The sequence below is a fragment of the Colletotrichum godetiae genome (assembly GCF_030913485.1).
Source record: "Colletotrichum godetiae strain CBS 193.32 chromosome Unknown BDP55scaffold_137, whole genome shotgun sequence".
NCBI lineage: Eukaryota > Fungi > Ascomycota > Sordariomycetes > Glomerellales > Glomerellaceae > Colletotrichum > Colletotrichum godetiae.
The window spans coordinates 1-24,087 of NW_026851385.1; the positions used below are offsets into that span (position 1 = coordinate 1).

General features: G+C 55.8%; 10 protein-coding genes across 10 annotated transcripts; 4 read left to right on the plus strand and 6 right to left on the minus strand.

Annotated features, from left to right (window-relative positions):
* Nucleotides 1-847: 847 nt before the first annotated feature.
* On the minus strand, nucleotides 848-1,525 carry BDP55DRAFT_639457 (uncharacterized protein; the record flags this gene model as incomplete). The annotated part of the gene is made up of 1 exon (XM_060573253.1): nucleotides 848-1,525. One exon carries the CDS (start codon nucleotides 1,523-1,525, stop codon nucleotides 848-850), a length of 678 nt encoding a protein of 225 aa, XP_060421393.1.
* Nucleotides 1,526-3,100: 1,575 nt separating this feature from the next.
* Nucleotides 3,101-3,531, plus strand: BDP55DRAFT_639458 (uncharacterized protein; the record flags this gene model as incomplete). Its single annotated transcript, XM_060573254.1, has 3 exons — nucleotides 3,101-3,218; nucleotides 3,263-3,365; nucleotides 3,417-3,531. 3 exons carry the CDS (start codon nucleotides 3,101-3,103, stop codon nucleotides 3,529-3,531), a joined length of 336 nt encoding a protein of 111 aa, XP_060421394.1.
* A 1,057-nt stretch (nucleotides 3,532-4,588) lies between these two features.
* On the plus strand, nucleotides 4,589-4,904 carry BDP55DRAFT_688422 (uncharacterized protein; the record flags this gene model as incomplete). Its single annotated transcript, XM_060576639.1, has 2 exons — nucleotides 4,589-4,595; nucleotides 4,684-4,904. The coding sequence occupies 2 exons, from the start codon at nucleotides 4,589-4,591 to the stop codon at nucleotides 4,902-4,904; spliced, it is 228 nt and encodes a 75-aa protein (XP_060421395.1).
* A 1,479-nt stretch (nucleotides 4,905-6,383) lies between these two features.
* BDP55DRAFT_735538 (uncharacterized protein) lies at nucleotides 6,384-7,358 on the plus strand (the record flags this gene model as incomplete). Its single annotated transcript, XM_060580327.1, has 3 exons — nucleotides 6,384-6,605; nucleotides 6,667-7,230; nucleotides 7,311-7,358. The coding sequence occupies 3 exons, from the start codon at nucleotides 6,384-6,386 to the stop codon at nucleotides 7,356-7,358; spliced, it is 834 nt and encodes a 277-aa protein (XP_060421396.1).
* A 366-nt stretch (nucleotides 7,359-7,724) lies between these two features.
* BDP55DRAFT_568945 (uncharacterized protein) lies at nucleotides 7,725-7,919 on the minus strand (the record flags this gene model as incomplete). The annotated part of the gene is made up of 1 exon (XM_060570724.1): nucleotides 7,725-7,919. The coding sequence occupies one exon, from the start codon at nucleotides 7,917-7,919 to the stop codon at nucleotides 7,725-7,727; it is 195 nt and encodes a 64-aa protein (XP_060421397.1).
* An 8,285-nt stretch (nucleotides 7,920-16,204) lies between these two features.
* BDP55DRAFT_722022 (uncharacterized protein) lies at nucleotides 16,205-17,485 on the minus strand. Its single transcript, XM_060578546.1, has 2 exons — nucleotides 17,069-17,485; nucleotides 16,205-16,996 (listed from the first exon to the last, which is right to left on the minus strand). The coding sequence occupies exons 1-2, from the start codon at nucleotides 17,079-17,081 to the stop codon at nucleotides 16,395-16,397; spliced, it is 615 nt and encodes a 204-aa protein (XP_060421398.1). The 5' UTR covers nucleotides 17,082-17,485; the 3' UTR covers nucleotides 16,205-16,394.
* BDP55DRAFT_639460 (uncharacterized protein) lies at nucleotides 17,096-17,485 on the minus strand (the record flags this gene model as incomplete). Its single annotated transcript, XM_060573255.1, has 1 exon — nucleotides 17,096-17,485. The coding sequence occupies one exon, from the start codon at nucleotides 17,483-17,485 to the stop codon at nucleotides 17,096-17,098; it is 390 nt and encodes a 129-aa protein (XP_060421399.1).
* A 329-nt stretch (nucleotides 17,486-17,814) lies between these two features.
* On the plus strand, nucleotides 17,815-20,369 carry BDP55DRAFT_709174 (putative acyl-CoA oxidase; the record flags this gene model as incomplete). The annotated part of the gene is made up of 6 exons (XM_060578122.1): nucleotides 17,815-18,099; nucleotides 18,160-18,219; nucleotides 18,272-18,860; nucleotides 18,905-19,242; nucleotides 19,293-19,798; nucleotides 20,349-20,369. Exons 1-6 carry the CDS (start codon nucleotides 17,973-17,975, stop codon nucleotides 20,367-20,369), a joined length of 1,641 nt encoding a protein of 546 aa, XP_060421400.1. The 5' UTR covers nucleotides 17,815-17,972.
* A 292-nt stretch (nucleotides 20,370-20,661) lies between these two features.
* Nucleotides 20,662-21,751, minus strand: BDP55DRAFT_722024 (uncharacterized protein; the record flags this gene model as incomplete). Its single annotated transcript, XM_060578547.1, has 1 exon — nucleotides 20,662-21,751. One exon carries the CDS (start codon nucleotides 21,749-21,751, stop codon nucleotides 20,741-20,743), a length of 1,011 nt encoding a protein of 336 aa, XP_060421401.1. The 3' UTR covers nucleotides 20,662-20,740.
* Nucleotides 21,752-22,968: 1,217 nt separating this feature from the next.
* On the minus strand, nucleotides 22,969-23,887 carry BDP55DRAFT_688455 (uncharacterized protein; the record flags this gene model as incomplete). Its single annotated transcript, XM_060576640.1, has 3 exons — nucleotides 22,969-23,513; nucleotides 23,554-23,697; nucleotides 23,741-23,887. Coding segments are annotated over 3 exons (836 nt in total), but the record flags the coding sequence as incomplete, so codon positions are not given.
* Nucleotides 23,888-24,087: the final 200 nt, after the last annotated feature.

The following is a 24,087-nucleotide window of genomic DNA, read 5'->3' on the forward strand; positions in this document are numbered from 1 at the left end:
GCAGCTCAAGGCTAGACCAAGAATGGGAGGCAAGCGCAGCATGGCTGGCTAGGGAACCTCTGTACGCGCACCCTGCCATCTCTGGTCCCTAGCGAACCCCGATCGAGAGGCTCCCACCACGGTAAGTCGCCCGTGCCGTCCTCGACCCGGCCACCAGCCCGCCTTACGGAGTCTTCTCGATTGGGCTGCAACCAGCCATGTTGAGCGACTTGAACGACCAAGTTCATCGTCGGCCTCGAGTACGTGCGATTGGGCGATAGAGAACCAGCGGGGTTGAGTAGGCGGGTGGAGGGTGTCGGATTCATAGCGTTGTATTCATCAATTCGTCTTACCCTGCCAGTCACACGCGTAGACGGAGCAGAACAGCCGTGTTCCCTGTCCTCCTACCATGCGGATTACGCAGGGACAGCCTATGTATGAGACGCAATATAGACCAGGTGTGTTACTCGGATGCGCTCTTGTGGCCGCCTTTGTGCGCTTTTATCTAGGTAATCATACTTTACTCCATAGTCGCGGCCACCGCAACGCCAGGGACAAGAATATTGCTGACAATCCGCGAAAGCCAACGCCGTCGACAGACTACCGTTATAGTTCGAAGATGATTTCCAATTCTCCTTCTCAAGTCGAGTCAACGGGGGCACTTACTCGGTCATGCGCGACAGAGGATGTCGCCGGCAGGCTAGGAGAGAGGAAGGCTTGCACTTCACCGCAAGAAACCACGCAAAGGCCCACGCGTCAAGAGTTCGGTTCGGAACTGCCTTCCTGCCCGGCAATCCTCTCTTACGGCCGTCCTCAGATCAGCCTCCCGCGCTTGCGTGAGTTGGATATCTTCTCTTCGTGCAGATTGTCAGCTTCCGCGACCTACTGGCCCCATACCATCAGATCTCCTGAGGGCTTTCGTGTATCCGCCAGGCACTACTGGCATGGCCCACAAGAGCTGACGGCTGTCCGAGGCTGCGGCCCGGACCGACTTCCCGGAGACCTTCAGTGTCGCGAACTGACGCCACGCCGACACCGTCGACCCCGCCGCCCAAGCAGCCATCCCCACTGCAACAGACCCTACACCATAGAGCAGGTCGATTTCATTGCATAATTCCGTGACGATCTTCGCCTGCCGTGGAGAACCGTGGAGGAAAAGTTCGCCGCCGTCTTCCCCAGAGACGCCAATCAGGGGCATAGACGACGGGCAGCAGGCCTCCAAGGCGTCTACTACCGTCATGGCAAACAGTCCTCCGAGAGACATTGCCGGAGTCGGGGCCGGAAGACAACCGACTTGATCGGTCTGCTCGCCACGCACCCTGAGCGAGCTATCAAGTATTCTTGGGTCTCGCATGAGGACAGTGACCATTGTGCGAGCGTTGTCATGTACTCCCGTACGTCTCTTCCTCTCTCCGTCTGGGTTAACTTGGGAACCCACGTTGCGACCGATTCTGACCATGCTGAGCGCGCAGGGTGTAACAGATAATGCGAGTCTGACGCAGTCGCCCATCGTGAAAAGTGCACATAACGACTCGTCAATGGCCATCATTAGCTGAAGTGTCTTTCCTCCTCTTCCATGACAGCCGCCATGGTCTGGTCGTGGCGCAACGGACGTCCTCTAGGAAGAATTCAAACTAGCACTCGAACGGTTCTTGCCTGAACATCTCGACTGAAGATACAGCGCAATAGATGATTCCGTGACGACCCGGACCAGGTGGCAGGCGGCTCATTTCTGTCCCATGTCCGAGCCCGTCACCACCCACCTTGTCAATGCTATACCAGCAGTCACAATAAGAACAGTGCACAACCTGGTTGGCTGCGCGAGTTGCTTTCGCGCCGGTCACCCCCAGGGCAAATCCGATCGACGACCACCGAGGAGGACCCTTGAGGGCCCCTAAGGCCGCTCACACCAGGTTCTTCGAGTGGGCCAAATGCCTGTTTGAATGCTGTCCATCCCTCTAGCCGTGACAAGGCTCATCCCAGCCTGGCCTAGCATTGCTGGGCCCACAAGTTGGTGGCAGAGGAAACGTCTTCTTCCAACACGAGGCGGGGCGACAGATTGTCCAAGGCCCTCGAGATACTTGCCGCGCGTGTTCTATTCAAGCCCGTCCGTCCGGTGGCACAGCATCCAATTCCTTGTTTTCTCACTTCAAGGCTCCATGCTTCCACTCGGCACCACCGGGTACAGCACCCATCTTCAAGTCCCCCTCGCGCCGTACACAGGCATCCCGTACGCACCAATCCATGAATGCTCGCTCCTGATAGGAAGACGGCGATGCGCGCAGGCCACCGCAGGCTCCACAATGGCGGGTCCATGCTAGCGCCAGGATGCGGCTTTCAGGTTATTCGACGAGATCAGCACTCTGCTTTGCGCCTATGTTGGAGCAACTGCGAACATCGAACACATCAAGACGCCTTCCTTCTGACTAGGGCCACGACATCTTCCGTCCTCCCGCGTGTCCTTTGTGCTTGTACCTGACGGGGCCAGCGCAATGAAGAATAGCTCAATGATGAATAGGGTCCATGGACCGGCGATGGATACGCTGGGTCGGCACCAATACTGAGCTTGGACCACCTTCTGTCCACACTTGGCTCCGACTCAATGGTTTATGCGAGCTGTGTGAAGGGTGAGATGCCCAATTTCATTCCTAACGACAGTCACTCAAGACACCGGAGTATGGTTTCCTCTCGCAAGCAAACAACCACATGGTCCCGACAGACTGGTAACGAACATCACTGGCGCGCTCGAAGACGGCTTCTGTGTCATGAAGTACGATCACGGTATCATGCCGCCGGCGCGCGTCACACCGTATTAAAGGCAAAGGCATCGCCGTGGTCGTAAGGGACATGCTCGTGGTGTGCACACCAGTTTCTCATCGTTGTGAATAATCGTCCGTCATTCTGAACACCCTCGATCCTTTCCGCTCGAAACTGACGTCATGTTCCCCCCTCGGCAACGGCGTCAGCGACCTGGCCAATCACAACGTCTACACCACATGCAGCAGAATCCGGTCCGGCGTCACGAAGCCAGTCCGACACCACGTGTGGTCCGAGCTCTACAACGGCGCAGAGGGCCTTCCCCCAGGACCCAATACCGACAAGAGACGACCACCTCCAAACCATGGGGATACCCGACATTGCAAGCCCAGGCAATTCCGGCAGTGTTCACTTGGATCGATGCGAATTGCAAGATGTAGAGTATGTTGCTGTCACCGAAAATCCGGTCTGGTGCAAGGCCAGTAGGTAGCTGATATCTACAGCTCCGTGTCTTTGATGCGTTCAGTGCTGGAGCTTCTGGATATGGTAGCCTGCGCTATTGTGGAGATTGATACCGCTGCAGACATCATTGAAAGCAAGAACGCGACGTACAAAACCGCTGTATGGCTGTGAGTTGATCTATTTCCATTGTCCAAGCAAGAGGGGCTGACAATGCGAAGGGTGGACCAACTGGGTTTGGAAGTCAACGGTCTTGCCGTTGCAGTGGATGCCATGGCAGTGGACACCATCGCCGCCCCTACGATGCCTTGGGATGGGAGAGCTGGATTGGCTTGACGATCGCAATGGAAGCAAACACGCGTCTGGCTCTTGGTACTTCATTTCCTGTATTTCGGACCGGAACAAGGCGTCTCCGCATAAACATCAGACCGGGCACATGCCCACTTCCGAACATGCTGTGCCATTCTTCTTCATGATCGACTGGTGCACTGTGGTCCGATTGATGGGGGCTTCTGCATGAGCAACTTTCTCCTTTCCTCCTCGTACTTTCTCGCAATCGGCATCTCTTGCCATCAGCGCGTGTGAGACATGGATGAGATATTGCCGACGATGTCCCTGAGCGCACAGGGGGGTTGAGACATGTGGGTAATAAGGTTCTGCGCCGTTACCGTACTGTCGGGTCGAAGCAGGGGCGCAAGGGCCTTTTGCAGAGTCTCCGTCAGCCTGTGGTGCCGAAGGAGGAAACGAGCCCGTGAACGAGGGTCCGTCCGCCTGCATCCATCAGTACCGCACAACCCCCACAAGGGCCCTAGCCTCCCTGTCAGAACAGAGAAAGGTACGCGGCCGTGGGGGCTAGCTGTCTCCGAGAGTCTGTTGGAGGGGGCAGAACATACGTTCTTCGAGGACTGGGCCAGGGACGCATTTCCTTTGGAGATGACAGCCAATCAGGATGCACGGCCAAGGCTGAATGGTGACGCAAGAGTCAGCACCGTATCAGGATGCAAGTGTCCCGAAAAGGCAGGTATCCTGAAGAGGCAGGTACTATGTAGTGATGTCCAGGGTGTTGCATGCGTCAAGTGTCACGTGCCGTTCTCCCACAATAACGCTGTTTTGACAGCATGGCAAATGGCCCCAACCCGGAGAGTAGGACACCTGCGCCGAGAATCGCACAGGATCCCCAGTGCATTCGCTCCATATTCAAGACCGGATCCAAGTCCCGGGAAATGAACGGCCCACGAATGCCTCGATAACTTCGAGCAAACACGCTCGTGCAGGGAAACCCCGCTATTCTGTGGTACCGGCTCGCTAGCAGCGTGCAGGTGTAAAGTTTGTTGGTTCGTCGACCTTACGGGGCACGACTAGGGATAACCGAAGTGTACGCAGTGCCGGCCTCATGCACCGTGATTGAATGATTAACCTGTTTATTGATTGAGCTATCTCATGACTCGTGGGCCGCGGCTTCTTTGGAAGTCGACGTACTTGTTTTAGGAAATGATTGCTCATCGCCCCGTACTCTTACAGCGCTTTGCTTCGCAATCTTGGCTCGTTCTCGGCTATCTGACGGACAGCGCAACCCCTACCGCACAGTTGTCCCAGACGACGACTATTGTCGAAGACCAGTTGGGATGCTGGACTTGGAACAGACACCAGTCAGGTCGTTTACTGCCCTCGCGGAGTGTCTCCTGACAGTAGCCAAAGACTGCCAGTGAGTGCACGATAGCAGGCTTCGATCAATTCTAAGAGGTGGATGGTCGTCGTTGGCTGTGGCGGCGACCCGAAGACACAAGCTGTCACTTCTGCCAGCGCGAGGCACGCATAAGAGGCCCCTACACGGCAATACATGCGATCGAACAAGCCCTTCACTAGACAGAGCCACCATCAAGCTCAACTCATCCTATGCCGAGGGCTCCCGGTCGATCAAGCTTGGTCGTGGGTGATTGACAAAAGCGAGTCTGTTTACATTCTCATCTTGGACGCCACGTCCTGTCGTTGGCGGCACTGATGTTCCCAACAAAGCGCATCGCTAGCAAGCCCACGCTTCACAGGGAGTGTCGATCACATCAGGCTTACGACAAGCAGCATCGCCATCTCGTCACAAGTAAGTACACTCACTGGCTGGCGAAAGAAATTGAGTATAGTCAATTGCGGTGTGGTGTTCTCTCCTATCTACGGAATACCAGGCCAAAGATCCAGGATATGGCATCTCGATGATCCTGAACCCCACTAATCCGAACATCTCTCGTGTTTGACGCTGGCTCGTCACAGCCAAGCTGCGCGCGTCAGGTGCAGCTCGAGTTTCTCATCTTTCTTCCCAAGATACGTATAGTGACATGTAGAGCATTGACGGTGCCGCAGAGGAGAATGATGAGCCAAAACGTAGTCATGGCGTGAAGAAACACCGAAGCGCAAAAGTGTACATGGTAGAAAGACGTCTGAACGAAGGAGAGGTTTTTCTGACAGATGCACTGGTCTCAGTAGTGGGCTTGGTAGCAATGGTCGCAGGAATGGTAGGCGTAGCTGAGAAGACGACTAGAGCAGATCGTTGAGAAGCACGGTTATTGGAACGACGGAGCTGTCGGGGGCATCTAGGAGACTGTCAGAACATGCCGCTCCAGCCTCCGAGAACATAGGCCGCGGCGTAGACCTAGCAGCCAAAAGAACCTGGCAGATTTGTTTCCCGACAGTTCGGGTCAGTCCTCGAGTGTTGTGGGCGCAGGCGACATGGGGCATCGTTCTCGGCCCAGCGCGGCTCGACCTGGGCCATGGCGTGCGGTCGAGACCCCCCGGGGAGGGGGGGGGGGGGGGTGTTGTTTGTGGTCGAATAATGCAGGGCCAGGGCAGATTGAACTGCAGCAAGCCACTTCCTGCTGGAGCCACACTCGACCCAGGACCAAAATGGACTTTGGATCAGAAACCGCTTCGAGTGGGGTGGCACGGAACAGAAGGGAAGCAGCAGTTCCGGAACAGCACCCAAAAGCCATTTCCAACTGTAGCGGTACAGGAGGAAATCATCTAGTCAAGCCTGATGAAGATTTGGATGTCGATGGATCTGAAGACCGCTTCACACTGGCTTTTAATCCATATGTGCGAACGCTGCTGCGTTGCCGTCCCAAAGAGACTCCACCAGAGCCTCAGCAGACTTGGCAGCACAGACGTTCCCTGAGAAGTACCACTGGATCGAAGCGACAATGACCGGCGGTTCACCACCAAAGACTGAAGTTGAGGCCCGAGAGAAAAGGGCGAAGGACAAGGTCCGAAAGTCTGGCACCAGCGCCCAGGGCAAAGCGCTTCGATTAGGCGAATTTGCCGATGTGTTTTCGGCTGTCGTCTACTACAACCCGACATATCGGTGGCTGGACGGTGCCATCCACGTACCTGAAGGTCAAGACATCCCTGACGTGAATGCATTTGTAAGCGGCAGCGAGAGCCCACCTTTGAGATACAGCACACGCTGACACGAAACCGCACCAGTTGGCGCAGATTTTGAACGACTCGGCCTGCAATGGTCCCCAACACGGCCCACGGCGCGCGCAAACGTGCAGCCAGTCCGCACAGAACGCACAGGCAGGCGACACCTCCGTCCGCGACAACATGACGGCGGAGACTGGCAGTATGGATATTGACGCCGCTGCGGAGGCAAACGTCCTCCAGAACAACAGCGACGACGGCAATGGTGCTCGTCATGTTGATGCTTCGCCAATCAGTCACGGCAGGAATTCGCAAGCCGCCAAAGACACCGGTAATGGGACGCAGCTTCGCCATCGCCTACCCGACGGTCCGGCCCTTCGGGATACGGGCGGGCGTGTTGTGAAGCAAGAGATGCCCGACGGCGCCGTCGCTGATGGCGCGGGGGAGGCTGACACGTCGGGGGATGCACGGGACATCAGTATACATGGCCTCTTCGACAGTGTGGTTGGAAATAAGGCGCAGAACGGGCAGTCCGGCGATGTTTCGGAGTGGGAGACGGTGAATTCACAATACGCAGAAGCACCGACTGCACGGGTGACGCGCCGAGGCCTCACCAGACTGCAAGCGGTGAGGGTTCAACGAGTTTTGCAACAAATATCTCTGCACATGCGACTCGCCTCCCGTCAAGAGCGGATGCCGCCGCATAGGATGGTTCATCAGGACAGATGGAGAGGTTTGTCACAGCGAAATCGTAGGCGATGAGACTTGTCTCCGTCGTTTGCCAGGACCCGGCGAGCGTTGCATCGGAGAGTTTGTTGTTTAAAAGTGGGGTACCACCGAGAGGCAATATCATCGTGTCTCCTGAATGCATTCTCCCGCGCGCCGAGGAATTCGGAAACGTGCACGAGTCCATGAATGCGCCTTGAGGAAGAAGTCACCAGAACGATATACTGTAGATGCAGCCGTCAGGAATTGAGTAGTATTTGTTTCGAAGTTGTGCTTCTCAGGCTACTAGGCGCTATGAGAAGGCGCGCTTTGACCAATCGTTTGATGTTACCGCCTTCTTGCACCCTGTCTCGGGGGCTGCGGACGAACTGCATGCGGCGCAGGCAGCCCGCTCCTCATCCAGTGTGCTTCGACAGCTTTGCAGCCCCTGGTGCCTTCGGGTGTCCCGTCACGTTGGCACAAGTGAAGCAGTAATATAAGTTGCGTCCGATCTTCACCATGCCCGCGTCTTCGAGGTCGTCAGTCGGAGTGAGCTCGGCCTCCTTAGAACAGCGCATGCAACGAAGCTTGGCGATCGTTGATCTGAACATGTTCAAAATTGATGGATGGAAATCTATTGCGTGTTGAGTCTTTCACTGGCGGATGCCAGGATGAGCAACGCGGAGCCTGCCTACGCGTTTATACTCTACAGAGACGCAGGTTACGCAGTCCAGAGGCGGCCATCGTCGCTGCCCAAATTGCCAGTCCCGTCTGCGATCGCTTATTTCCACATGTTGGAAGTGAAGTCTCCTCGCAGGCGGAGAGAACTGCGATACTCACGATCTTGCCCGGCAACGCTCATTGCTACCCCCGCCCGCTAAATCGGGCTCTGTCTGACGCATTCGTGGGCGTATGCGTGCTATCATCATTTCTGACCATGGCAGCATGGGGAGCATTTTACGAAGCTCCCGAGTACGGTATTTCTGACGTGGGGGGGATGTATCCGGATGGCTCACAGACACCCCTGACACAGCCGGGCGTAGCCCCACTACGAGCCAGAATCGGGCTCAGAGCATGACTGTCCCTCATGTGAGAGTGGTCGGGTATGAAGGTTGGCGAATCGGGTGGGTCCCCTTGGGTCCAGATGTGCATTTCTGGGTACACCACGAAATCGGGCAAGGCGAGCACCATACGGCTACGACCAAAATCAGATTGTAGCCAGCGACCACTAGATTTGCTTCGCAGCACTTCTAGATCCACCCGCCGACCTCAACGAGCTCGTACCGATTGCCACGGACGGGATCCCTGCTCGCACCATTTCTGCCGTTCAAGACATTTTCAGAGGCATTCCGAAGTTGTTTCCATATCCGTCAAGCCACAAAAGTGGGTGTAGATGGCCGCTTCCCACCAACATCACGATAGGAGAAGAAGAATCGAGATGGCGTGCTGTGCAATTCGGCCTTTAGCAACATTTCATTGCTTTCGTTCCCTTTCAATGTCCTGGATGCGAATTGCGCCAATTTGGCCAGTATTTGATGCATGACCGATGTGGTGTGTAACTGCGAGAACGTCTCGACGCAGGCTTGACACAACGATTAGAAGCTGTCGCCTGATTGATGACACGCACATTCTGTCGTCCACAGCAGAACCCCCCTACTGTCGTTGGCATTATAGGGCTGTAGACGTGGGAAAGCAGTCTCGAAAGGGCCTTTGACCCATCACACGAGAATCTGTAGCAATGGCCATCACGATGAGACGGTGTAGTTATGGATGGACATGGAACATAGAAGCTTCGAAGGCACAATCTAGTCGTATATTGAAGACAGCGAGTGTCGTTCTATGTCTAACTACAAGAACGATCCACAAGATGCCAAATTCTACTAACTAACTGCCCAATAGCAACTTCCCTCTCGCCTAATTTTTCTTGGCATCTGCTGTTAGTGAATGAGTGAGCCTACCACCAAATTACTAACAGCCGAAAACTCTTCACCTCCCCTTGCCGGAGCCCGCATCCGCGATGGCCTCACAGCCGCCGTCGGGCACCGGACTGATGTCGGCCGACCAAGCCGACCCCGAACCAGGCTCCGGGACACCTCCGGAGCCGAACCCCACCTCAAGAGCTAAGCGACGCCGCGACGCCGAGGCACAGCCGACCCGGCCCAGCCTAACGGGAAGCCAGCTTGATGCCACCACCGACGCCCCTACCTCGGCCGAGGGGCCCGCAGCCTCTACCGCATCTGCTCCGAGCGGATCTGCCACAGGGTCCGTCTTGACAGCCCTTGCAGAAGAAGCTAGACAGTACGAGGCACGGAAAGACGTCTTTCTGACCATTGCACGGTCCGTCGACAGCGTTGTCGCCAGCTTTGACGGTTCTAGAAAGCAGATCGCGAAAGAAGCCACTGCCTATGTCATTCAAACCCTCAAGAGACTGATCAATCACGAGACAAGCCCAATAGCGGCCCGGAGTTGGGCGGCTGTCGTCGCACCGATGGCGGGCAACACCACTGCGGCGACCCGGAGCGGCCAGAGCTGCCAGAGCTCTGCCCGCCCGAAGGCCACACTCCCCGCCGAGGATCAGCCGCAGGCGCAGCCGAAGGAGGACCTCCGCATCTTTGCCCGCGTCCCGGAAGAAAGCTTAGCGGCCGCTCGGAAGATCGCACCGTTCGCCGTACGACAGATCGTCTGTAAGGCCGTTGGCCTGGGGCTAGCGGACCTTCCCCACGTCTACCATATCAGCACAGGTTACTCTCTGAAGCCGCGAAACAAGCAAATACAGGAAAGACTACTTGCAAGTAAGGCAAAGCTGGCGGAATGCCTCGGCGCCCACCAGGTCGAGACGCCTATCAAGTGGTACACTTACGTTGTGCCGCGATGCCCAACAAAACTACACAGCATTGGCGGGGACGTCCTGGACCCAGCCACACTCGTTGAAGATGAGGTCTTCGCACAGACAGGACAGAAGCCTGTCCTTGCTCGACCGTCCCGCCTTGGGCCCAACCCAGTCACGAACGAAATATCTTGGCTCATATCATTCACATCAGAGGTCACGCCCTTCAGGCTCTTCAACCAAAGCGGCAGATCTCTGCCCGTCAAGAAACGAAGGACGCTCATCCGACACGACCCCGGCTGCCAGGGCTACCACTCCAACCGGTTCTGCGGACGACGACCGATCTGCAGCAACTGCGGAAGACCTTCCGATTCACACGAAACGGGACCCTGCATGGCCAGGCCCCAATGTGCCAACTGCTGCGGCCCCTTCCAAGCCAGCCACACAGACTGCCCAGCGAGGCCCTCGGCCGTAAACGGCGTCGTCTCCCTTCCCGGTCGAAAGGAGCGGGCTCGGATCCGGAAGGCCGGCCAGAAAGCATCGGACACTCTGTACAAGGCTACTCGATCCGACAGTAGCCAGGAGGCGGCAGGCGTCCCTACCTCCACCAGCCAGAACCAGCAACCCGGCGCCAAGCGCGCGCGCACGAGAACGCCCTCCGCAAGCTCGATCGTTTGCCTCGGTGACGGAAGCACTGACAGCAGCAGCATGGATGAAGACGAGGCGGACGAAGGCGAAGGCGAAGACTCCCCCGACAACACCTCCATCGACCGTCCCGTGCTACCCATGCCAAGCAGGAGCCAACGGGCAGCACAGAAGCCAAACTACAACGTCGCGAATGCCTACACCCACCTCGAACTCGACTCGGAGACGTAAGCCGAGAGCGGCGACCCCACGGATGCTACGCGTTGCGCAGGGCAACGTCGGAAAGATCTCCCCGGCGCACACGGCTTTCCTGCAGCTCTGCTGGGAGGCTCAGATAGATGTGGTCCTCGTCCAGGAACCCTGGACGGGCTGGAAGGACGGAAACGTGCAACTGAACACGCACCCGGGTTTCGACTCTTTCGTCCCGGTCGACTTCTGGGACAGCGAAGGAACCAGACCAAGAGTATTGACCTACACACGCAAAGGGATAGGGATGACGGTGGAGCAGCAGAGGCCTGTCCACACGAGAGACGTACTGTGGCTGGTGGTCGACAAAACGACGACTATCGTCAACGTGTACAGACAACCCCGCGACCCCCACAGCCGCACAACAGGGATACTGCTAGAACTCAAACCCCCGGAGCGAGCTTTGATCGCGGGTGACTTCAACGCGCATCACTACTCTTGGGAGCCCGGGACGAGGAACGGGAACCGGGGAGATGACATCGCAGGCTGGGCAGACGGCCACAATCTCTCTCTTATCAGCGAAGTTGGGGTGGCAACCCAGGATTGCGGACATGTCCTGGACCTGGCTTTCTCTAATATCCCTTTTGCGCACGCGCAGGTCAGCCCACAGCTACACCCGGGAGCTGACCACGAGGCCATCGTGGCCGTCATACCACTACTCAAACGCCCAGTGTCACAGGGAGAGGGCCACCCGCAGCCACGGCCACTGTCAGTGCCCGACTCGGCGCTGCCTCGGCTGAGAGACCTGATCGAAGGGGGGCTAGCTGCGATGCCCAATCTGGGGGATCAACCTACTCCGGAAGACCTGGACGGGCAGGCAAGTCACATCGTCGAGCTCTTCTCCCGAGCCATTGAGGCGGTCGGCAAGAAGAGAGGAAAACATGGTAAAGGCGCGGCTTGGTGGACGGAGGAATGCGCAGAGGCCCACAGAGCATACCGTGCTGCCCGCAACCAACAAGCCTGGGAGACGGAGCAAGATGCGCACCTTTATCTAATGGAGAAACGAAAGGCGTTCCTGAGCACGGTGAGGAAGGCTAAGCGAGCATACTGGGCCGGAAAGATCGATGGAGTCGCTTCAGACCGGGACCTGTACCAGATCATGGGTTGGCGGAAGGCGAGCCTACTGACCAGAGCACCCCCATTGGTTGTGGACAACCAGACGATCGAGGATACTAACGAAAAGGCTCAAGCGCTTCGGGGAGCCCTTCTCGACAGGTTTAGTGCGGAAGATGACGCACCGGGTGACCCGTTTGACGTACCCGTCGTCCCGAGGCGAGCGATTACTTGGCAGGACAATGTTAGCGGAGAAGAAGTGAAGACGGCCACCTTAACAAAGACAACGACCCCTGGTGTGGACGGCATCACAACACGCCTCCTCCAGGCATGCTGGGATGTCATCTCGGAACCGGTCAGGCAGCTATTCCAGTCCTGTATGCGGGCCGGCCACTTTCCTCTGCCCTTCCGCAGAGCTGAGGTGGTCATGATCCAGAAGGCCGGCAGGGATGCCTCCAAGCCCGGGTCCTGGCGGCCGATCGCGCTCCTCTCGTGCCTGGGCAAGGGACTAGAGCGACTGATAGCCAGAAGGATGGCGTCCCTGGCGATTGTCGAGCGCATCATCAGTCCGCAACAGATCGGGGCTCTACAAGGCAGGTCAGCCGTCGATCTGACGACCTGCCTCACCCACGACATCGAGATGGCCCTCCTAAAAGGACTCACGGCGACACTTCTGACTATGGACGTAAAAGGGGCGTTCGACTCCGTCCTTCGGAACCGGCTCGTCATTAGACTGCGTCAGCAGGGATGGCCACATGGCCTGACCAGACTGATCTTTAGCTTCTGCTGCAACCGCACCGCTAGAGTCCGACTGGAAGAAAGCACAACGGAGTACTTCCCGCTGTCATGCGGGCTGCCTCAGGGGTCACCACTATCTCCCATTGCCTTTCTGCTCTACATCGCAGAGATACTTGAAGACGACCCGAACGCGCGATTCGGGTACGCGGACGACATCGCCACTCTGGCCATCAGCCCCTCCCTGGAGAGCAACGTCGCAATACTCAACCGAAGCGCAGCCGGCATTCTCAGATGGGGCTTGGAGAACAAGGTCTCCTTTGACCCGAGCAAGTGCGAGGTCATCCACTTTACTAGGAAGCACGGCCAGCCAGCGGAGCTGCCAGAGGTCCGGGCGGGGGATTTGGTGGTCAAGGCCTCGACGAAACCTGTACGCTGGCTGGGTGTCTGGTTCGACAAGAGACTGTCCTTCCGGCACCATGTCGACGCAAAAGTAGCTGCAGCAAAGAGGGCAGCTCAACATCTGAGACAGCTTACGAACACAAAGAGGGGACTCCCAGCGGCCGCCGTGCGAAAAGCCGTCGTCTCCTGCGTACTGCCGATCGCGCTCTTCGGCGCCGAAACATGGTACGCAGGTATCACGAAGCCGGCTTCGAGACGCCAAGCGGAGACAGACACGAATCCGCCTCTCCAAGGAAGACCCGTCAACACAGGCCAAAAGGGGCTCGTGCAGAAGATCGACAGCGTCATTACAGCGGCAGCAAGGGCCGTTCTGCCTGTCTGGAGGACAACGCCAACCAGTAGCCTCCTCCGAGACGCCGGCTTACCGTCAGCCAAAGTCGCCTTAGAGGGCGTCCGCTTACGGGCCGCAGTCCGACTACAGAGGATTGATCGCCGACACCCGCTAGTCGCGCGGCTCTCCCAGCAGGGACAGCAACAGACGAGACTACAACGGACGGCTGAACTTCTGCCAAGATGCGGAAGACCAGCGTTCCTTCAATCACAGTACCTGCCAAGCTCACAGGATCAGATAGTAGTTCAATGCAAAGAAGAGGCTGCGAAAGCTTTCGAGCGCTGGCTAAAGACAGTACCGGAAAGCCATATGATCGTCTTCTCGGACGGCTCCAGGGCGACGAACGGAGCCGTGGGGTACGGCTTCGTCATCTACCGAGACTCCAAACGCATAGCACAAGGGTGCGGCCGACTCGGACTAGCAGAAGTGTTCGACGCCGAGGTCGAAGGGGCGCGAACCGGCCTCAGAAGGGCTCTGCTCACCAATCGCGGTCATCCAATCCACATATGTATCGACAACACCAGCGTTATACAAGGCATCCGCGGCAAGGCGCCGGACTCGTCACAAGACGCGTTCCTCGAAATCCAAGAAGCGGCCAGGATATTTGATATACGGACGCACTGGTCCCCGGGACACCAGGGCATCGAAGGAAACGAGGCCGCGGACCGGCTGGCCAAAGAAGGAACGACACTGCCGGCGCGGATGGGTCAAATGGCAACACTAGCGGGCATCAAGCGGCTTGCAAGGGAAAAATTACAAAGCCAGCACAGGAGATGGTGGTATAAAGAGCGAAGGCCGCGGTACGCGGACTTGGGGCTTGAGGCAGCTCTGTCCAGCCCTCCTGAACTGGCCTTGCCGCGGGCTACGTTACATCACCTGCTGGCGGCACGATCGGGTCACGGGGACTTCGAGCAATATCACCGACGTTTCAACCACGACGACGCTCTAATGATGTGCTCTTGTGGAGAGGCGAAAGACGTGGACCACCTGGTCTACTGTCGACTAACGCTGGCGAGGAGGCAACGGTGGCCGACCCTCCACTCTCGCAGTATGCCCGAGCCCATAGGCCCTATGGGATCTCTCGAGGCCTACTTCAAGAGATTAATCACCGACCCACGAGGCTTCGAGGCCTTTCTCCGCGTGACGGACTTCTTCCAGAAGATCTGTCTGCGGTAGCAGCATCCACACCTACGTAGATGTGAGTGCGGACTACAAAGAACCTCCCGATTCCAAGGGACGATTTGGGAAAGAATGAAACTGGGGCACCAGCGGGAACCGGGGACAGACAGAACGCGTAGTGGCCACAAGGCATGATTTGGAGGACGATGTAAAGAGACGACGTACTGTAGAGTAGGTAGCCTTGGCTCACGGCCCTCCACGCCATATACCCTTCGGGAGGTCTGCGGTAAGGGCTCTAGCCCGGCCGCCACGGCGTTAAATACAACAACAACAACAACAACATAACTGCCCAATAGCCAGCGCGTGACATCCGCCGTCCCAGGCACTCACGCGCTGTCACACGCTGTCATACGCTGTCACGTCTCTGCACTGGCTCTATCACTGAAAAGGATAGGTTCCCAGGCGGCACCACGAGGAGGTTGCAGAGTCCGAATTTCGCCGCCCACATCGCTCGAGGAAAAGCATCTCGGCGGCATCGTTGGAATGGTCATCAACGGAAAACAAAGGAAATGTAGAACCGATGCCCGGCAACGTTGAGAATGTCCATTCGACGGGATACAAAGGAGATGCAGAACCGATGCCCGGCAACGTTGGGATGATCATCAACGGGATACAAAGAAGATGCAGACTGCAGAACCGATGCCCGGCAACGTCGAGAATGTCCATTCGACGGGATACAAAAGAGATACAGAACCGATGCCCGGCAACGTTGGGATGATCATCAACGGGATACAAAGGAGATGCAGAGTGCAGAACCGCTGCCCGGCAACGTCGAGAATACCCATTCGACGGGATACAAAGGAAATGCAAAGAAACCGTTGCCCGGTGTCGTTGGAAATGCATCAACGGCACCGCCATATGGCAGCGTCAACACAGGGTCAACGGCATCTCCGCGGCGGGGTGGGACTGGAAGCCCAGCCCACCAAGAAACTCCCGATTCCAAGTGGGAAAAGACCTCCCTACTTATACTTTCATCGGCCTCCTCTCCTCTGCTGTAAGTTTGCAACATGGAAAGGGGCAGGTTTGTTCGTTGTGCGATGACGTCAAGGCCCCACTGTGTGCTTTTGGAAAAACAAACATTCTTGCATCTTGGACTATCGCTGGGTGAGCGTTGTGGCAGGGGTTGGTGGGAAACATCAAACTTGCGGCTTCCAGATGAGCAAACGGCTGGCGGTTGGCTTTTGGCAGACGGGGTCTAGACCGGGTCTAGACTGAGCGACGAAAATGTGGAGCGACCGGGGTGCTGGGTCTGGACTGTCAGATGGGGAACAAAGGCAAGAAGTTAATGAAGAATGCAGGAGACGGAAGAGGCTCCGCAGACGGCTTCCGGCCCGGGGCGTAGGGCGAGTACGAGGTATATACTTTTCCTAGGTGCGGCCCGATCTGGCGCCAACACCTGGCGAGACCATCCGATAGAACATCTTTTGGATGTGACCATTCACCCCACCTTCTCGACCGGCCACCCCCACCTTCATCGTCCAGAACGACTGCATCGGCGGAACTGGTCTCGCGCGTCAGCTAAGGTCACTTATGGTGCTTTACCTTGACTACCTTTGCATCGAGTCGCCGCCCTCACCTTCAGATTGCACCATCCGGAGACTCGTCAACTCATGGACTTCCTGCTCCAAGGCCGAGAAGAGCCCACCCAGAAACAAAAAGGGGCCTCCTAACATTATCCGGAAAGGCGGGGCTGGCATGGCGGCGGAAATAGTTTTGGCTTACACGGACACGACAACCGAGTTTCCCGGCTAGCAAGGCACGTCGGACCGCGCTCCTTAAGCTAACACAGGCAATCTCTCTCAAGTGGTTGCCTGTCAACAGACTTTTGGTACATGAACATAGAACCGACATCGGTTGTGATAGTGTCAGCTCAAAGGGTGATATGAGAATGGTCGTGAGACCGGGTGAACTAGCTTCCCATCTTGGCGTGGCACGAACAAGCATTGAATTATAAACTATGTACTGTAGGAAATGGTCAAGATGTGTATGTCCAAAGACCGCATGACAGTTGGTGCCGTCTGACAATAGATCATGTGTGATTGCGTGGTGTGAGAGATACCGTGTTCCTGTGCAGGTCTTTGGTGTTTTGCTTTTGATCAACTGACGAAGTTTGAAATGTGGAATACGCTGCACGATGGCGGAAACCCCATTCTCGTCTATACCAACTCCTATCAATAGCGTCATGCGTTCCACTACTGTGACTCCATCGTAGGGTGTGCATCGACTGCTACTGTCATCAGCAAATTGGTCGTATTTTCACGCAACTGATCATTCATACCTAACAGCTAGGTACATGAAGCTTGCCGCCGCTATACTCTCTCGCCAGAAGTGCCACGTAATGAGGCTGTATCGTCAGAGGCCTGCAACAGCGATATACCGGCTTGATCGGAAGTAACGCGGCCCTCTCCTCCCTGATCGACCAATGGCGGCATCATTCGCTGTATGTTCGCGGCTATCCTGAGGATTTCTGTCTGCAAGGCCAGCTCCTGCTCAGGACCCATACGACCTCGAATAGTATACTCTGTGACGGCTCGCAGCTGGTCCGCGGCCAGCTGTCGAAGTCTGTGACAGTATTCGACGGATCTTGTGATGCTCATGGTCAGCGTCGTAGGCTGTGGTAGTGGGGTAAACAAGCCGCAATAAAGGTATAGGAGAAGAATGAAGAGGATGTATGCACTACGGTTTACGCTACCTCTCATGGCTTTCTCAGACCAGTTCTGAAATATGTAGATGATATATGTCGCACGGCTGAGATGAGTTGTGACTATGGGTAAGTCGAGACAAAACAGAAACAGGATCCTACGGTCACCTTTCGGCCGTGCTTGGAAATAGAGCCGATAGTCGCTTTGCACCCAGTATAGCCGCTGCTTCGATTCGGATGTGGAGAAGTAAGCTGGCAGACTGAAATTGACTCCGCGAACGAATATGATGAGGAGCCTTTTGTGACGCGTACCCTTCTCGCTCGAACAACGAGACTACGTTAATCGAAGGGGGCCGTACAGCGGCTGACTGGTACAAAAGGCGGGTTCATTTATCGAGACACAAAACCCCCCGACATCACCGCTGCCAACCTCAGAGTCAAACTGTCTTTCCAGGTTTCCCTTAGCACGTATCCTTGCTATTGGGCTAACCCCCATCTTCGTTACGCCTCTCCTACAACGTCACTCGGCTTTCATCTCCTTCGCCATGAAGTTCGACACGTCGCTTTTGGTCGACGAAGTCTGGAATGCGAGAAGGGACAGCCGCCACGAACCATCAGTTACAAACATCCCGCTGCACTATGAACGAGCCAAGTCGCTTTGTCTGAGCAGAGGTGCGCGTCGCCAATACGCACATCATCGAAACGGACTCCGCCATGCTAACATCAGCTCAGGCCTCACAGTCGACGACATTGATAAGCTGACCCCAAGGTTTTGGGACTTCCACTTCGATCGTACGTTCTCTTCCATGCCTGCCGTACATCATGCTCAGCCACTATCTGCCAGCCATTTCTTCTCGGGACATGACAGCCTTCGTCATCGCATCGATTCATCTCAACTTATGTGTCGGAACGATTGCAAGGTTCTCACGCGAGCGGCCTGATCTCACGGCCACCCTCGAGGAACTCCTCACTTTCAAGGCTTGTGGAGAATTCATGTTGACAGAGGTCGGCCATGGCCTCGACGCCCGCAATTTGGAGACGACTGCGACGATGGAAGCCGACGGGTCTTTTACCCTGAACACGCCGAATGCAGGCGCCGCCAAAGCAATGCCGCCATCCTCGCCGCTAGCCGGCATGGCCCGCGTTGCTGTTGTTTTCGCCCGGCTCATCGTGGACGGCGACGACCGAGGGGTGAAGCCCTTTGTCGTGCGGATCAACGACGCGAGAGGCATGTGTGACGGCGTTGTGTCGCGTGTGCTCCCTGTGCGGGCCGGCACCAAGCCGCTGGACCACTCCATCACGACGTTTTACAACGTGCGGCTTCAGCCCGAAGCGCTTCTGGGATCGGCATCGCGAGCTGACAACGAGCGAGAGGGGTTTCTTGCCCACATATGGAGGGTGTCCGTCGGCACGCTCTCTCTCTCTATTATGGGGTGTCTGCCATCCGAGTTGCGGGCTGTATCGCCGCCCTGTACAGCCGGCGTCGTATGGTCGGAGATAGGGACAAACAGCCCATCATGCAGTTCAGCACACAGCAGAGACCGATCCTGGAAGCACTGGCGCACGGAGAAGTCCTGCATGCATACGCCAAGTGGAGCGTTGGCGAGTTTATGAACCAAAACCACAACGCAGACGTCCGCAGAGGGATCGCTACCGTCTTCAAAGTCTTGGTTGTGCGATCGTCTCGTCTACTTCACGAGCTGACGGAGCGATGTGGCTGGCAGGGCCTGTACGCGCACAACCAGATAACCGAACTCGCATCGACCTTTCAAGGGAACTCCGTGGCCGAGGGCGACACGCTCGTTATAAGCATTCGTAGGTCTTCTTCGCACATGAGCTTAGACATGGGTCCTGACACCTCATAGGTCTCGCTTCTGAACTCCTCATGAACAGATATGGCCTTCCACAACCAACCGATCCGACAGGATCTCTTGCCATGTATGAAGCCGGGATGCTCGAAGAGGTTGTGAGCGACAAAAACCTCGCACTCGGCGTATCCGGCAGCCTGAGGGGCACGACCTACAACAACAGCGTTCTCCCTCGATGCAGAGTTATGGTGGAGGCCATCGGACAGCGCATGGCCTACGAGGCAGCCCAGGCGCAAGGTGATATCGCGCCCGAGGTGCTTGATGTGTTTGAAAAGTCTTGCATTCAGAGGGATCCATCCTGGTTTGTCGAACACGGCTACGGCACTCGATCTGCGTTGCGGGATATCGAGAACAGGGCGTACTCCAACTTATTGCCCCTCTTGCCCACGCTGGTGGAAAGGGCCAATGCTAAAGAGTACATCACGGCGCCTTTGGTTGAAGAGGGAGCCATGGAGGACTTCATCAAGGCCTTGCCGGCTTTTGGGGCTCGTACGGACGACATGGTAGCAGAGCAGGCTCCGAAGTCCAGGCTTTGATGTAGAAACAATCCATTCATAACAGCTCTATCACTTGCATCTTTATTCCCACCGGATTCCAAGGTTGCACATCGCGGCAGAAATGAGCGCGAGGGCAGGAGGGTTTATATGGTTAGTCTTGATGGTATGAGTATAGCGTCGTTTCTGCTTGCAGAGCCGTGACATGTAAGCATTTGTTGACGTTGATGTAAGGCGAGCCCTCGATTAACAAGAATGACAATAGATGCCAACCAATCATTCGCCTATATAAACCACTATTTGTTAGCTTTCCACTAGTCGTAGGTCGCTGGATGACTGCATTCTGGAAAGCAGCAGTATTCATATCTTTCTTTCCAGGGTTCACCCCCAAGTCGAATGGGTCTCTTGCCGCAGGGGTTCGTGCATGACAAGAGCTTAAATTGGCTTGCTGCCATCAAGAGGTGAGTCTATCCGTAGTCTTGCCCAATAGCGCTTTTTGGATTACCTGGCCATGGTTAAGATAATAAGCAGCCATTATGTCTGCCACATGATGTAGTAGAAAGTGAGGACTACATGGTGAAAGGAATTTCTATTCTTGCTGACGCTGTCTCTGTTTAGAAGGTACGCTTGAGTCTATGGCAAACACTTTGCAGCGTTATTGCCAGTAATACAGCATCGAAAATGAAAATGAAAATCACAAATTACTTTTTTGCTTACTGGTAGCGTCTGCAGTGCTTCTGTGCATCATGACGCTCCGTGACGGACGTGTTGATGGCATAGACTTCAGTTGTGGTGCGAGCTGAAAGATATCAGCGAGAACACCATGCTTGGAGACGTACGTATTCAGGGTTTCCTATCTACTTAGGTTATGTGGGAAGGGGGAAAAGCCCGAATGCAAGATGAGATCGATGGCGCTGATCAAACACTAGTAGATAAACACTCGTCTACATCCTAGTCCTTCGGACCTGGGGGTTGAAATGCAGACTGGCTGTACGGTCCCTTCTCCATCCCTACGAGCCCATTCTCGACTACGTATTCCCTGGCATCGATCGGAAAGCGCCGTAGCAGGTTCCGGAACTGCTGTTGTTGGTTCTCCGATATGGGGAAGCGGTCGTCTCCCGCTTTGTAAGTCTTAGCTAGAGCGATGATAAGGTCCTCCTCTTTCTCTGAAGGAAAAGCCTCCATGGCAGGCCGCCAGTTGCTCTCCAGACGAGGCACGAGGTATCCCAAAATGTGGGCGATGCAGCCATTTCCTTCGTACGGATTTTGGTCGATGTCCAGGGTAGCCATGGTCAGCTTGCCGTACTTTTCCGCCTTGGGGAAGTCAAACCGGGTGATAGATGCATCGAAGATACGGCGCTCATCGAATAGCCCGCCATACGACGCAGTAAGCTCGATGTTGTCTTTGTTGTTTTTGCTTGAAATGTCGATGGTGATCGCATAGGGCAGGGCTATGTCAGCCCTCAAGGCGGGGTTGAAGTCGAGTCTGCACTTCCGCGTTTCGCCTATCGGCGGCAGGTAGTCGAGTAGCTCGTTCCAGAGCCACCACAGAAGCGGTGCCGAAGTCGAGTCGTGGATTGGTTTGGAACAGAACCTCGTGATCACACAGGAGAATTCGTCTGCGTACATTAGGCATGGTAGTCGAAGCAATTTCTTGTCCGCGAAAAGCGCCTTTTTGATAGGAGGAGTCGTAAGCGTTCTTGCCATCTTGAATCCAAATCGCCCAACGAGCTGTGATATGTCATCGGCAGCCTGTTGTATTTCGCGCAATAATACCGTGGGCTCCGGTGCCGACGGTCTCACAACAAGCTCAGACAATTTACTGTCGTGGGTGAGGCTGGGGGTGTAGATTCCATAGATGTTAGTACCGTCTGTGAGCGTGGCCGTCGAGGCGGTCCTGGTACTACCACCCTGATGAGATACATTGCCATTGCCAGAGAGAAAAGAACGAAGATGAGACATTATATACTTTGATCTCGCAAGCAAAAGGTGCTTGAATAGAGCAGAGACTTGGTGATGGAATACAGACAAGAGTGTGCAAAAGACTGCAGGCTGCCGACATGTATTTATACAGTCTCTGGACATGGTCTGTACATGCGGCCGCGGCGAAGCCTAGCTCGCAGAGCACTCTCCGAACTTGAGCAATACAATGCAGGACCCCAGTCCGTTTGGCAGTGGATTCGGGCCCCTGGTCAAGGCAGAGGAAGTTCAGCGTAGAGACCCTGCACACCCTCGCAAACGCCAGCACACAGCGCCTTGTCATCCGGTGGCTCATGATACTCTGCCAGTCCACCTTTGCAAGCTTATGCAGATAGGCTTGTCAGCCAACTCTCACAGCCTCTGAGGCGCATTCAGCTGGTCAAGCCGTGAGGCAGACTGTTGGTGTTAAGCTTAGCGGTAAATTTCACTCTCCGAGTATCTGCCATCGCTCCCTCACTCCATCACGCGACTCCATCCTGCCACATTCATTCTCTACTTCCTCCCCCTTGAGCAAATAAAACCTGCTTGCTCTTTGGCTCCAATAGCAATTTTCAATACATTCTGCGCACAATGTCGCAACTGCCCAATTTGACTGTCAGATACATTTGTACGGATGCAAACGCGCTTGCCTGCTGTCTCATCTCGCCGGCGAGGTTAGGTGCAAAGCATCTTGATATGGCACCGTCGAACTACCTTGCCAGCTCGCGAAGTCGGCCAGGTCCAAACAAAAAGGCTTGAAGATATACATATAAATGTCTAAGCGGGATCTGAGCGAACCTCCGGATCGCCAGGAGAATGCCCTGCAGGCCGTGCAACACGTATGCTTTTGGCGTATTGAGACATGATTCCAGGACTCCGGGCCGAGATACCGAGAGGAATTCGTATGTATTACTTAGACTGCCTTACTTTCCTCTACATACACAACGAAAGCCTCGTAAAGTAAGCCGTCCTACTCCGGAAAGCGGATGGCTACCTTGGTCTCCTTCTTCCCATTGAAGCGTTCGTAGTACTCTGGCGCGTCCTCGATGCCAATGACTGCGCTGATCACGAAGCTTGGGTGGGCTTTGCCGCTGTTGATGAGGTCGATCAACTGTGGAGCGTACTGCTTCGGATCAACGGCCCCTGTTCGGAAACTCAAGCCCTTGGCGAAGAAGGACGAGACGGGGAAGGAAATCGTGGGCGAGATGTCGCTGCCGTACGGTGCGCCAGGCGAATCGTCCTGTGAACTATACACGCCCAGTTGGCCTATGCCTCCTTTGAAATGCGTCACGTCAACCATCTGTTGTGTGATAATGCTCTCGTCCATCTCAAGGCTCGAGTTCAACGCCTCCATGCCAACACAGTCTACGGCGCGCATGACCCCGTTCGGCTCGCTAGCCAGAATCTGGGCGACGGGGTCGTCGTCAGCAAAGTTGATCGGGATGGCGCCGATGGAAGCGGCGAGATCCAGGCGCTCCTTCACATGGTCGACGACGTAGACCTTGGACGCTCCACGTAAAATGGCCGAGTAGGCAGAAAGCAGCCCAACGGGACCCGCCCCGAAGACGGCGACGGAATCGCCGGGTTCGAATCCGGTGTAGTCGATGCCGGCCCATCCCGTAGCGAAGATGTCCGAAACGGTCAGGTAGTCGCGCTCAATCGTCGAATTGGCGGTTTCGTGAGTCAATGGGATGGGGATCAGGTTGGCTTCAGCGAAAGGGACCCTCGCGTATTCAGCTGCGCATCTTCTTGTCAGCAATCCTCTCTTGGCATGCCCGGATGCATATGAGCAGGCATATTCGTACCTTGCAGACGCCTAGACCCATCTCACTATTCCCGAAGCCGAAGTATTCCTTCGACCTCGGCTCCATCTCCATATGATCCTCAGACACGGTGTCGGGAATGATGACATAGTCCCCAACGGCGAAGGAGGACACGGCGTCGCCAATCTCCGGATGTAGCCGACGGCCTCGTGCCCATTGTCCATGGCACCGCACCGCCCATGTAGCCGCGATAGATGTGCAAGTCGGATCCGCATACGGCGCGGGTGGTCACCCGCACAACGACATCCGTCTCGTTCAGGATGGCTGGCTTGGCGACATCTTGTACCATCATTTCGAAAGGCGTGCCATGGTAAACACTGCGCGCATGGTCGCGGCTGGCCAGGAAAGATTGAGCGACATGGTTTGGCAGCAAAGAGCGTTGACGCTTGAAATACTTGTGTGTATGAGGCGACTATGCGATTCTATGGCGTGTGTGACGATGGTCTGATGCGATTCTTGGTTTTCATTAACAAGAGGTTGAGACACGGCGAGAGCCTATATTACGGGCACATGTGC